Raw genomic sequence first — 13,601 nt, forward strand, 5'->3', positions numbered from 1 at the left:
AAGGAATTATTATTGCCCTTATATAAAATATAATAATAAGGCTTTTTATTAATAAAAGTAAAGTAAATATTAAAGGGGCAATATATTTAAAGTAAGCATTAAAGATTAAAGCTAATCCTTTAATAATTATATTTTAAAAATATATGCTAAACTTAATATAAAATTTATAAATAACTTTTAATTAAATATTAAAAATAAATTATTAAAAAGCATTATTTAATGTTTATATAAAGAATAAAAATATATTATTCTTAGCTTTTATATTAGCCTTAAATTTTATAAAAAGCTTAATAAAAATAAGCATTAAAGTTATTATAAGTATAAAAAGGTTTTTTTTAATTAGCATAGCTTTTTTAAATAGCGATAAGCTAAACGCAAACTTAATATAATGCTGCTTACTATATTAAATAATTTAAAAATTATTAAAGTTAGCAAGAAATATAGCTTTTATATTTATTAAGATCCTAAGGATATAAAGCCTTGGTAATAATAATAAAGCCATTATTATAATGCTATTTACAAATAGCTATTATTAAATAAATATTAATAAATTTAGTATATGCTAGGTAATTGCCTTAACAGAAGCTGCCAAGACAAAATTATGTAGGAGGAGTGTGTGGGAGGGTATATGGATGAGCAGGGAGGTGCTTCCAAATGTCCAGTGAGATCCCAGTGAGAGCAATTCAATTTAGCTGACAGTGAATCTGGAGATGCGCCCGGGGCTCCCAGGTTTCCAGTGAGCAAAGTCCACTGCTGCTGCCCTTGTCAAACAGGCTTGGTCGGTCTCTGCAGGTTTTCTGGCTGTAAGCCAGTTTACAGCGTTTCCTCGTCTGGATGATTCTGTAAAATCACGCCTTTCCTTAGCAACGCTTTCAAGCCACCTCCCAAACATCGGCTTGAAATCGAAGTAAATCAAGACTGTCACTTTTCACCGAATGTTCTATCGCAGGCTCTTGCCTCGATACACACAGTCGACTTTCACTAAGACCTTCCTGGGCTACCTTGACCTTCGATACAAACTATTGGTATGATAGCATCGTCAAATTTGAGGTTGAGCCGCACCCTTGGCACAGACTGCGTGGCGCTCACTAGCTGCGTCCGATTCTTTGAATGTGCCGGGATGCAAGAGCCGCGGTGGGTAGTTAACGGGTTCCACGTCCGTTGCGTCATAGACTTTGTACCTCAAGTCGACTTCCTCCCTCGGAAGAGATGTCATTTCTTGACAATGAACGTGACTCTCATTTGTTGGCAGCAAAACTCAATTTCCCATGTCTCAACCTCAGGTTCGATTATTAAAACTCCAAACAAACCGTGTCACGCACCTCATACTCAGATCATATCAACGGTCCACGCCTTCAAGTTTTCGGAAAAGTCTCCCATCTTCGTCCCAGACAACATTCAGCTGCATCAATCAGGCAACCAGTCGTTCGAAATCAACAATGTCGAAACGACACGAGCGCTCCATGTCCCATGAAGACGGGCTCAAGCACCCTTCAACCAAACGCGCCAAGGAGATTGACGCACACCCGCCATTGGAGGAGCTTGTAGAGAAGGTGAACAAACAGAAGAGCGAGCAAAAGGCCGCAAATGTCTTGCACTGGTTCAGAAGCAAGGACATCCGGGCTGAAGACAACCGGGCGCTATCTGAGGCGTCCAGAAAGGCGAAGGAAGGCTCCGGACACCTTCTCACCTGCTTCTTGTGGTCGCCAAAAGATCTCGAGTGGCACGGAACCAGCCCGGCAAGAACGGATTTCGTGTTGGAGTCGCTAAGGATACTTCAGGAACAGCTGCATGGTATGAACATCCCATTGGTGATTTTGACCGCTGAGAAGAGGGGAGAAAAAGGCCAGAAGGTCCTGGAATTCCTCCGGGAACAGAAGGTCAGCCACGTGTTCGCAAACATTGAATACGAGGTCGATGAGCTCAGAAGAGACATTGACTTTGTCGATCAACTGGCGGACGGGGAACTGGGAGCATCGCTCCATGTGAGGCACGATCAGACAGTGGTAGAGCCGAAGACCTTGAAGACCGGCTCAGGCGGTCCCATTAAGGTCTTCACGCCCTATCACAAGGCCTGGCTGGCTGAGGTGGCCAACGACTCAGAGCTCACCAGCATAGTTGATACACCGACTGCGAATGACAAAAAGGCCAAGACAGACTTGAAGGATCTCTTCAATTCTGAGATCCCTACATTGCCGGAGTCAAAGCAGTTTGCGTCAACAAACGACAGGGATCGTATCCGGAAGCTGTGGCCAGCAGGCCATGAGGCCGGAATCAAGCGTCTGCAACACTTTCTCGGAAAGAAGGTCAAAACCTACAAGACGAACAGATCTACGCCAGCCACCGACAACTCCAGCCGGCTCTCCCCTTATTTCGCGTCTGGCGTCATCTCAGTCCGCGAGGCACTGAAGGCGGCAACGGAAGCAAACGACGGGGACGACTTCGACTCAGGAGACGTGGGGATATCAAGCTGGGTACGCGAGATCGTATTCCGCGAGTTCTACAGGCACATGCTCTCCATCACGCCCCACGACGCGATGAACCTCCCGCACAACCTCAAGTTCGACTTTGTCCAGTGGGAGGACGACGAGGAAGGGTGGAAGAAGTGGTGCGAGGGCAAAACCGGCATGCCGTTTGTCGACGCGGGCATGAGGCAGCTGCGGGAGGAGGCCTACATGCACAACCGGCTGCGGATGAACACGAGCAGCTACCTACGCACCAACCTGCTGATCGACTACAGGAGGGGCGAGAGGTTCTTCGCCGAGACGCTGGTGGACTGGGACCTGAGCAACAACACGCAGGGGTGGGAGCCCAGTTATACGGTGTTCAACCCCGTCGTGCAGGCGGAGAAGTGTGATCCTGACGGGGAGTACATCAGGAGGTGGGTGCCGGAGCTGAAAGATGTCAAGGGCAAGGCTGTGTTTGACCCGCATAGCCGGCTGAGCAAGGAGGAGTTTGAGAAACTCGGTTATCCTGCACCGCATGTCGATTTCAAGGAAAGCAAGGACCGGTGTATCCAGAGGTACAAGCAGGACATGGCAGATGCTGATCCATAGCTTCAATTGTTTTCGAAGAGCTACGAGACGATGGTGCCCGGATCGCGGCATGGTATTTTCATCATAACGCTGACGGTGGCCCTTCAATAACAGCTCTCTTGATTCTCGCCAGTTGAGTCCCGTGAGTAATAGTTATTCTACGGTTGATGTTGGGAGTGAATCTTGGATGCTCTGTGCAGGGAAGTGACCCATGACAAGTTCTTGTCGGTCTTCTTATCAACTATTGAGGCATAGATTTCCTCTATCCCACCACACCTTAGAGTGGTCATGGTCTTCTCAGTTTCTATATGATTATAGAGATGCCTCATGCCGTGCATGAGGTGATTCTACATCTTGGTTTTGCTGACGTCTATGCATTTAGGACTACCTTGTTAGAATGTATTGACCCTTTAAAATCACATCTTCCTGAAGTGGTAGCTGATGGAATACTACTGGGGAATCTCCCTTCTCCTGGTTGCTTGGAAGAGCCAAGACGGCTGCAACCGCTTTTCTCATAAACAGTCTCTTACCAAGGAACACATACTTCGCTCTGTGCACTTTGGGCGACTTGCCAAAACGGCAGTAGCTATCCTGAGAACAATGATGAGTAATTAAATAGCTAAATTCTATAGACAAACTCAGTAGAGGCTTAACAGGGAAGGAGTTTGCGATCACGTCACCATCGAGAACCAAGCCGTCGAGTACACCGCAGACCTTTTCCACTTCGAAGATTCAGCGGCAATCCCGGGTGTATAAGTGGCTTTATGCCTTGCCTCATACCCCATAGCACCCTTGCGAGATCGGAATGATATACGAATATTACAGCGAAGATGTCTCGACCGGCGATGTGCCGTGGTGCAATCATTGGTGGGCGATGCATGATCCGATTCCAATTTCCAATTCGCCTGTACTGCTGCGGTGCAATAGAAGCTGACGAACATGTCACCCCCAACAGGAAGAAAGGATCGACGCACTAGCTATCACGTTACGATAATCATGTTCTCTTGAGGGTAAAACGCGTGAACCTGTTGACTGAAGCGGGATACGAGTGGCTGCCTGCACATACATGCTGTGGGTCTCAGAGACTCGGCGAGAGCAATGCCCGAAGGCTTCAAGAGTATCAAGAGTACCTAGGTACCCAGTAGTCCAGCACAGCTTGGTTCAGTGCCAATCCCAAAACAGAAATCCGATCGACCCGGAATTGTGAGAGGACGATCTAGCCCGACGCCCAGACTTGCAACGTCTAAACCCAATTCCATCCCCGATCCATGTGAAAACGAAGAGAAACACCTGAATGTGGCCTGACACGAAGTGAAGTTCACGGAAAGAAAAGACAAATTGAGTTTGCGGCTGCAGAAGCTGCATGGTAACGTCAGCGAGGGGAAGTGAGGAGTCGACATTATTAACCAGGAGTGTAAGCAGCTCGGCGTGCATGCTGTGAAACAACAGCAGGTACGACCTTAAAATGTTACCAATCTTGTGTTGTCCCAGGACGGCAGCGCATCGAAATTGGATTTCGGAACCGGTGGAGATCCTTGTCCTTGCCAGGCATTGCCGTCCGTTGAGTTCTGAATTATGGCCAGACAGTGGTAAGCTCTGGCATGTGATGTGGAGAATCGTTGCCCGTGATGGATTGCAAGTGCCTCATTGCTTGATATTTCGAACAGCGTCAACAACGCCTTACTCGATCAGAAGCCCATATCCCTTTTGGTCATCTCCGAGTATGGCCGGGGGATGTACTGTACCCCTAATCAGATCCGTCCTCGCGTCCGGTTTGGCTCGGATCTGGCATTTCAGGATCTAAGGCGTGCACTAGTCAAGGAACCAGCAAGCCCACTCGAAGCTTCACGTGCTGCACCATCAAGGTTCCAGCTCGAGTCTTGGATGGCCTAAAGTAGTCTCGAGCTATATCAATGGTGACAAGAGCTGCGTAGTCGTCACCTCTGGATCGGACTACAACCCGTGCGGAGAGCTGTCCTGGAGCTTGATGGACATGCATTCGCTGTTGTTCTCGCATGTACGAACGATGCATGGCGTATCACATCGTCGACGCCGTCTTAGCTTTGGGGCGGGCAGCAAAGTCAACGCATCTGCATCTGCAACACCGGTCGGATACCGGTCGGTGCCCAGACTGGTTTGTGAATGGCTACGTTCATTCCACGACCTGACATCGTACATGCCTGCCACCTACTCGAAGAAGCAACCAGAGAACTCAATGAAAGCCGGTTGTGGCAGGCTCACGCATGTCCATTTAGCCATCTGCGAGATTGAGCACATTGCAGCGCACGAATTGCTACTGTTCTCCAACTGACCGGTCTTCCCCACGGAATCCAACCAGACAGCTGTCCCGCTGAACTTGCCGTATCGCCATGTCAACATTGACCGCAGTCGACACTTTTCTGGTTTCCGATGGTTGGTGATGCACGAGCTTCGGATATATGGGCTCAGACACATCCGATGGCAACCAATTGAGTAATGGCGGCCTCAAACCTTCAAATCATGGCGCATGAAAGTGTGAGGGGAACGAAGTCTAACACAGCTATGGTCCCCAACTCCAGTCGATCTAGAACATGGCCTGCCGAGCTAGGGGAGGTTCCTCGAGGGCAGAGCTGTGGAGCTGGACATGTCCTTTCATTCCCGCCTCCTGCTTCTCGTGGATGTTATTTGCTCCTCAGTCATCCACTAAACAGCAACAAGGTTTAGATTCCTTGAGCGGCGTAGGCATATTCTTGACTCGTTCAGTCCTGTCCATAGACGGGATGGACGGCACTGCTTAGAGCATGCAGCAATAGGTGATAGCTACTGCATGGAGATCTCGATTGATTGGCGTAGCAGTGAAGCCCTTCCCTAACGCCGCCTTGTCGATCATACCCCTAGCTCCCGTACTTTGGCAGCTCTTCGTTACCACCATCCTTTCGAGCTCAAGCTTGAGCCGCACCCTTGACCCATGTTTCCCGCATCGAGCCGAAGAGGATTTTGTGGGGAAATCGCATGGCCGAGAACCTAATTGTGAAATGTGGAAGACCGTGACAAGGGACCCCTCTCATGTGAACCTTCAGGGTCCAAGACCTTCTTCACCCGGCCGTCGACATCGTCTTACATAGCTAACAAAGCTTTCTGCAATATCAAGTCCTAGTGTCTGTTCACCACGTCCAAGTCACCATGTGTCTGTAGCATCGGAATACGAACGACCAGTGATACATGCAGTTGAGGATTCGGACGAACGCTCCAGTACAACCACTGAGATGTTGCCCAGAGAGGGGCTGCTGGCCAGTTGTGCAACGAGGCGCGTTGTCTGTAATGCCGGCCTCGTCATCGAGTGCCTTCTACGATATAGTGTCGAGCTAAACCGTGCATATTGAAACCAATGCCGCGAAGTATCACCATGCTTTTTCAGGATACCACAATGCCCCCGATGAGGAAGTGCTGCGCGGGACAAAACAGCGAGGCGCAGCTCAACGTTGCCAAGATCGTGTCGTGGACGAATCGATTTTTTGGATCTCGTGAATTGACTTTGTTGGGAGTTTTACGTGGCAGAGAGGGGAAGACGAATACGTGCCCGATATCGAGAGTCCACATGCAAAAGGTCGAAGTCTTGGATCTAGTCCACCGGGCTTGGGCACCTTGCTGGAGACGGCCTGGGTCCCATGAATCGGCCCATTACCTCCTCATGTACATTCTGATCGAGTGGTGAATCATACGTCGGACTGTTGATGAGCGGAGCGTAGAATGAGACCGTGGCCTGTGGAGGCCAGTTTCGATTACTATATAAAGACAGCACACATCCCTCTTTAAACTCTGCTGTGTTGACTTTTGACTTGCATTAGCCAGGCTCAGAAATACAAGTCTGCACTCATTCCATTATTCAGACTCTTGAAACCCCCACACAGTACCAAAACTAGCAATAATATTTGCAACATGGGTGACGCGCGCTCCATCGTCTCTGAGCCTCCGAAGGACAGCAACGTCGTCGCAGTAGACGCGTATGCTCTTGTTCAAGCCATCCTTGGCCGCACGGCTGAGAAGGCGCGGAGCGACTCTGACCGCACCGAGACACTTGACTACGACGACCTTCCAGACCTCCGCAGCGACATGATGCTCTCAACCTTTGATGACCGTGGCCCTCGCCCTGACCAGCAACCAAAGAATGTCAGGATCGGATGCTGCAACCCCTATGCCCTTGTCGAGGCAATGCTCGGCCGACGTATTGACCGCAATTCGGTCAACGCGTCGACCCTGATATCTCAGGTCCTACAAACCGACTACGACGAGCTGTTTGACCTGAAGAACAAGTCTGTGCTCTACGCCGGCCTACAGCTCAACGAGAAGGAGCGCATTGCTTCACAGCTCACCGAGAAGGACATCCACCTTCTCAACGAGCGTGATCTCATGACGCCCGACTTGTCTCGGGTCCAGCGTCTTCAGGACCTGGAGCAGATTGGTCTCAAGGATCTGAACCAGGTGCAAGTCAAGCATGCTCGGATCCAGAACGGAAAGATCCGCCTGGTGATCCAGGCCAATGCCAATGGCAACCGCGTCGCCCGTCAAGTGTCCAACCGGGAGCTCACGCGGACCATGAACGAGTTCATGACGCCATTCCGGATCCGCAGCAAGGACGACGAGAACATGCCCGGCCGTGACGAGAACGAGTGGTCTCCCCCCAACGCATCGTGGCGCGACATGTACGACTACTTCTTCCAGAGCGTCAATCGCCGCCTCGTCAACGATGTGACCAACTTCTCCATCGGCGACGGAAGGCGCCGTCCCATGCACTTCTTTGACGACCCGACCCAGGGCGCGTCCACCAACAGCTGGCTCATCGCCGCCATGTTCTCCGTCTTCTGGGCCAGCCCAGCCTCCATCAACCGCGCCACGCGTGTGCACCCGCACAACGAGCGCCTGGAGGACGACAACGAGGGCAACCGGCGCCGCCACACCCTCCGCGTCCGCTTCCACGACAAGGGCGGCAACAACAACAACAAGACCGAGACGGTCGAGGTCAACTACGAGATCCCCATCACCAACTCCAACAACGAGCCCGTGTTTGCGCGCGCCTCGGACGGCACCGACATCTGGCCCTCGCTGTACGAGAAGGCCTTCGCCAAGTGGATCCTGGGCAGCAGCAACAGGAACGAGCACCACCCGGACATCACCTGCACCCACTCCGGAGACCCCATCAAGGCCATGGCGCAGATGAACGGCCGCGACCCGCAGTACTTCCGCTGCGAGAACCACAACCCCAACGAGCTGCTCGGCGTCGTCCGCCAGAACTGCGTGAACAACAAGGTAAGACCTCACACCGCTTTGTCCCACCCTCTGACGTTCTTCCATACTGATCACATGAATGAACAGACCATCAACCCCATGTGCGCCTGGACCCACGCCACCGGCCACATGTACCGCGGCAGCAACCTCGTCGCCAACCACGCCTACTCCATCTGCGGCTACGCCGTCGTCGGCGACAGGCAGTACATCGTGCTGCGCAACCCCTTCGGCGTCACCGAGCCCGCGGGCCTGACCAGCTACCCGGGCCTGCTCACCCGCATGGACCCGGAGCTGTGGCAGCCCGCCGAGCTGCTCGACCAGGGCGGCCTGTTCGCCCTCGAGACCCGCTCCTTCAAGGAGTGCTTCCAGTACATGGGCTGCGCCAAGTGACTATTTGACGCGTGGTAAGCAGGGGGGGGGGCCTCAGACTCTGAAGAGTGGTCCTTTTTTTTTCTCGTGACTGGTGCGCTGCATGTTTGTTATGTTGTGTGCGATGGCATGACCGGGGGCATGTGCGAGCAACTTGAGTCGGCAGATCACCTGCCGGGAAACTGACCTGTTGTCCCTCCTTCACATGTCACATTTCACGGTTTGCTTTCCCTTGTGTGTGGAACACAACCTCGGATTGGGCACATTGTTTCCTTTCACATCAAAAAAGTTTCTTTGTGTGGGGTGACTCAGTAGGACCGGACCATGCGTAGCATGCGGAAGGCACAACAGATTGTACCGATACGTACCTAGGTAGTGGTCAAATTGATAGCTTCTCCAATATCCGAAGTGGTCTTGTAGAACTGTGCTTCGTCAAGTCTTGGCTGTCTTGTATGAAGACCACGGAAGTAGTAATGTCCCGATTCCCTGGCAATCAGAATGAGGTTCATTAGGTTATTGGTCAGTGAAAATGCATATGGCCAATGACCCTGGAGACAATGATTGGTCGAGATCTTTCTCTTCTACGACTATTCTCTAATGTCGTCTGTGTATAAAATACATCTTACACCCAACCAAGCCACATGTCATTAGCAGGCTCCTCACGCGAGCTCAGATGGCATCTTAGACTTTAGTCTTCCCATCTATCCAGTCCTGGCTTTGCTCCTCCTGTACAGCCCCACTCTCGCTCCCCGGTTCTTCAACTCCAATCTTGCTTACCACCAGCCACGCAGGCAATAAGGCAAGAGCCCAGATACCAAAATTGAAGTATGTACCTCCAACCGTCGCAAAGATCGGAAGCGCATTGAGGCCATAGCTTAGCGCTTGCCACGCCGACTCTGTTCCACGCAAGAGGGCAGCCAGACGGATAGTCTCCTGTGGACTTTCGGAGATTTGACCAATGAGATAGAAGGCGAAGTTGTAGTTGAGCTGGAATCCGGCGACAAGGAATATGAACGGACCGAAAGCCCTTCCGAAGCCCGCATCAGCCCAGTCGAAAAGCGGTCCAGTGCGTCGGTACTCGGTGACGTTGATGGTAAGCCAGATCCACCAGGCTCCTTGGGTGACCATGATGACAGCAAATGCCCACCGAGCTCTCTTCTTGATGGCGATTTGGTTCTGATCCAACCAGGACCCCAGCAGATTGGTGGAGATGATCGCGACGACCCCAGAGAGGAATGATCCCAACGAACGAGCTCGTACACTGAACCAGAGGGCAATGTATGTGTAGTACACAGCCTCCGAGTATACACCCTGGCCGATCCAGAGGATCAGGAGTAAAAACTTCTTGTTCAGGAACGCCCGCGTCGTCGCCCTGATTTCCTGCCATGGGTTGTCGTAAATAGACAGCTCCACCGGTTTGCCGTCCGAGCGCTGGACTCTGGATGGCCGGTTGAGAAGCAAGGCCACGAACGGCCCCGAGGCCTGGAGCGCGACGAAAATCAGATAGACCGTGTACGACACCTGGCCCGCCGTGTTCCGGTCCGCGTTCAGGCCCAGGTTGATAGCCCCGCCCAGGATGCGCCCGACACAGGTCCAGGTGATCCAGTATGCGATCATGCGCCCGCGGTTTCTCGGCTCAGGGTACGCAATCGCTATCGCGGCCTCTGAGGCCCAGAATATCCCTGCTGATATACCGCAAGAGGCAGCGCCGAGGATGACGAGCCACTCCACGCCATATCGGTTGTTGAGGTATAAGCCGGCGCTGTAGGGTGCGTACCCAACGGTTCCGACCACAAGTGCTCCTTTGATCCCGACATATTTGACGAGTGAGCTGGTGAGCCAGCAGGAAACGATCATGAGACAGAATGTAAGCGCGTTGGCGGTGTTGACCAGGTACGGCGCTTGCCCGCCACCAGCTCCCAGACTGTTCATAGCCCCCCACAAGCCGGGGGCGGCCAGACTGCAGAATCCAAGGATTGTAGCATTGTAGAAGGGGGTGCGATACCATTTGGCTGGCCAGTCAGCAGGTGAAGAGGATAGATGTGCTTAGGACTGCCTACCTCGAAGCCCTGTGCCCTCAGCCGGCGCCGCATCTTGTGCGGCCTGCTTATCTGAAGTTGACATGATCTTCGCGGTACAAGCAACACCAAGAATCGTAGGCCACGTGACCAGTAATGTCAGGCAGATCGACGAGTGGGAGGGGCTGCACAATGCGTCAATGCCACGTGGGTGAACCGGAGACACGGTACTTGGGATAAGAGAAAGGGAAAGAGCTCACGGGACATGTCAATGTATTTGATGTGACAGCTTGCGCAATCGATGCTTGCAATGGCATGTCGATCTAGACATGGTCGTTTTAGATGAGCGTTCCTGGCGTTGCGCGTCCAATTGGACCAGCAAATGGCGTGCTTCGGCAACGGGGTTGCTTCAAACTTGGCGACCATTCTGTGTTTGGGCACGAGAATGCCGATTTTCGAGAAATTTGACCAATTCCTCTCCCTATCTAATTTTTGACAAATGGAACTACAGGATCAATTTCATCCCTGTCATGTAAACAACTCATGGACCAACCCAGCTTCGTGTATCTGGACCAATTGGGGACCTCTTACCAAAAGTACCATTGAAAGTATGGATGTCCATAAAACGGGCCGGCAACGCTCTTGACCTTGGGAGCACAGGGACGTACTGACGAAATTGATACACTACTGTTGGGGCTGGACTTGATTGGATCGTGTATTCAGGCATCTGAAGAGCTTAATAACTCAAGTAATTATTCAATGTCAGTCAAGACAGCAAAGTAATAATAAACGGCAGATCTTCGTCACCCAGGCTATTTGTTACTAGCCAATATGCCAGTCCATAATCTAGGTTTATAATTGAACAATTTAATACAAATGCTAGTAACTGGCTTGTTGCTTATATCAACAAACTCATGATACACTTTATATAGAATGAATTCAGTGCCGATAGAGCACCCACCACTAGAGACAAATACGAGCACCAAAAGGCATGACATCTCTTGAAAAAAAGCCGAAAATTCTCCAAAGACTCAGATATGTGGCCTCCTATTCCGAGCCGAAGTAAAAGCACTTGTGACCGTATCCAACGTGGAAGAGAGCGACTCGGAGTTTTGGACGATGAGTGACTAACTATGCGTTGTGTGTGAGGAGCAGGGCTACTAGCCGAGTAATTATGATACTGCATGACTGTGAGAATTGAGTGCTTCAGTGTCAATTAACAGGTTCCCCTTGAGACCGTACAGGCTGGAACAACATTTCTCCTGTGGTCTTCCTACGGGTGCAGTCCAGAGGATTCTTTGCAAGGTCATGCAAGTTCACGACACCGTACTGCATAGCTGACTCTTCCGTTCACAACTTCGGTCTTCATTAGACTTTACTGACCAATATATAAATTCGTTGTTGTTTTCCCTGGTTCAGCGACGTAGCCCGAAATAAAGAATGTTGAAGGTGCATTCATGTGTCTCACTGCTCTCAGGCATTTTCGTAGCTCATCCAGGTCACTCATTTTGACAAGACTGTCGGTTGAAAGTCGCCTAAACTTGTCGGTTTCATCGTCTGGGGTACCGCATATCTGACATATAAGCCCCCATACCATGTAAATTCAACTTACTTTTACGCGTGCACCGAAGCTGAGGCAAGGCTCAGTTCAGCGCGGAAACCCAAACCACGTCCGACCCAAAGTCCAACTCCTGATTCTATATTTCCCATGCTGCTCCAGAACGTGGCTCTGTTTCAGTGGCTATTAATGATACATGACACTCTCTTCAGAAAATTGATCTCTTTGGGGTACAATTTCGTCGCCGGAAGCATCGCCTGTAATAATGCCTTAAATGCGCCTGCCAGTGGTCTCGCGGCGTCTAGAACCAGCCTTCTCGAAGGAGGGCGACCCGCGAGAGGACATCGGGCAACCCTAGCCGCATGGGGTCCGCACCCGAAGAAGACCCGGACCATCATGTTTATGCTTGTCGTTAGGCTATACTCACGCATGCTGGTTCACGCGACTCTGGGGAACCTCCTGGAGTTGGCCACGGGGAGGCTTCGTTGCCGATCAGATGGACGGAGGAGCAGAGCCAATGATATGCCTCGCAAAGTGTTATGCAATAGGTAGTATGCCTCGTTCCATGAGGGTTTGAGAGTCAATGTGTTTCCAATATGCATAGATGTGTAAGCAGCCGTTATTTGCTAAATTCATTGTCTTTCCCACGACCAGCGGTATGGTGATGCCAGATAGACTAGCTGATAGATACTCGCAGGATGCTTGTCAACCGCGCGCGCTGCTAGCAATAACTTCGAGAGTAAATGACTTCCGGAGAATAAATCTCTGCTTCGTCATGAACGTCTGGTAGATTTGCCCCTGCATGACAGCAACCTTCGCCGAAGCGTAGATCCAGTCACTCCCGTCGTGATACCTGGCCCTGCACGACATCCCCCCCCCCCGACCGCCTGGTCATTTCCCTCGGACTCGCACAAGTAGCAGATTTGAAACGATGCGGCTGCGTGCCGACTCCCAGACCCGTCCCATGGTCCCTTGGGCAGGAGCACTGAGCCAAAATCCTGCACAGTCGACTTGGCAAAGTTTGCTGCGACGGCCCAGGTCTGGACTCACCTTTTTTGAGTTTTCGCCAGAAATTCGGAAGATCCTCGGTCGCTTCTACCTGTTGGGGCCTTCTGAGCGCAGCAGATCAGCTGATCTGTCTTGTTGACACGTACGAAGCCATTAATTTGATTTTCTCAAAGCATTGCCAAAAGCACAGTCGGGCAGCGCATCTATGTCCGCAGAATAACCTTAAAAGCTGGCCAGGTTGGCAGGCAATCGAAGTGATGCTGCAGCATGCCGATAATTGGAGGAGAACACCATATCGTGGGATTATCACTTAATTTTTAAAGCTATTCTTGTATGGACTGGTGCCGT

General features: G+C 51.1%; 3 protein-coding genes across 3 annotated transcripts; 2 read left to right on the plus strand and 1 right to left on the minus strand.

Moving 5' to 3' along the window:
- Nucleotides 1-1,439: 1,439 nt before the first annotated feature.
- Nucleotides 1,440-3,056, plus strand: INS49_003301 (uncharacterized protein; the record flags this gene model as incomplete). Its single annotated transcript, XM_043164096.1, has 1 exon — nt 1,440-3,056. One exon carries the CDS (start codon nt 1,440-1,442, stop codon nt 3,054-3,056), a length of 1,617 nt encoding a protein of 538 aa, XP_043018861.1.
- Nucleotides 3,057-6,953: 3,897 nt separating this feature from the next.
- INS49_003302 (uncharacterized protein) lies at nt 6,954-8,690 on the plus strand (the record flags this gene model as incomplete). The annotated part of the gene is made up of 2 exons (XM_043164097.1): nt 6,954-8,321; nt 8,388-8,690. The coding sequence occupies 2 exons, from the start codon at nt 6,954-6,956 to the stop codon at nt 8,688-8,690; spliced, it is 1,671 nt and encodes a 556-aa protein (XP_043018862.1).
- A 660-nt stretch (nt 8,691-9,350) lies between these two features.
- Nucleotides 9,351-10,793, minus strand: INS49_003303 (uncharacterized protein; the record flags this gene model as incomplete). The annotated part of the gene is made up of 2 exons (XM_043164098.1): nt 9,351-10,681; nt 10,730-10,793. The coding sequence occupies 2 exons, from the start codon at nt 10,791-10,793 to the stop codon at nt 9,351-9,353; spliced, it is 1,395 nt and encodes a 464-aa protein (XP_043018863.1).
- Between the last annotated feature and the right edge of the window lie 2,808 nt (nt 10,794-13,601).

This window comes from Diaporthe citri, assembly GCF_014595645.1.
Source record: "Diaporthe citri strain NFHF-8-4 chromosome Unknown scaffold_10, whole genome shotgun sequence".
Classification (NCBI taxonomy): Eukaryota; Fungi; Ascomycota; class Sordariomycetes; order Diaporthales; family Diaporthaceae; genus Diaporthe; species Diaporthe citri.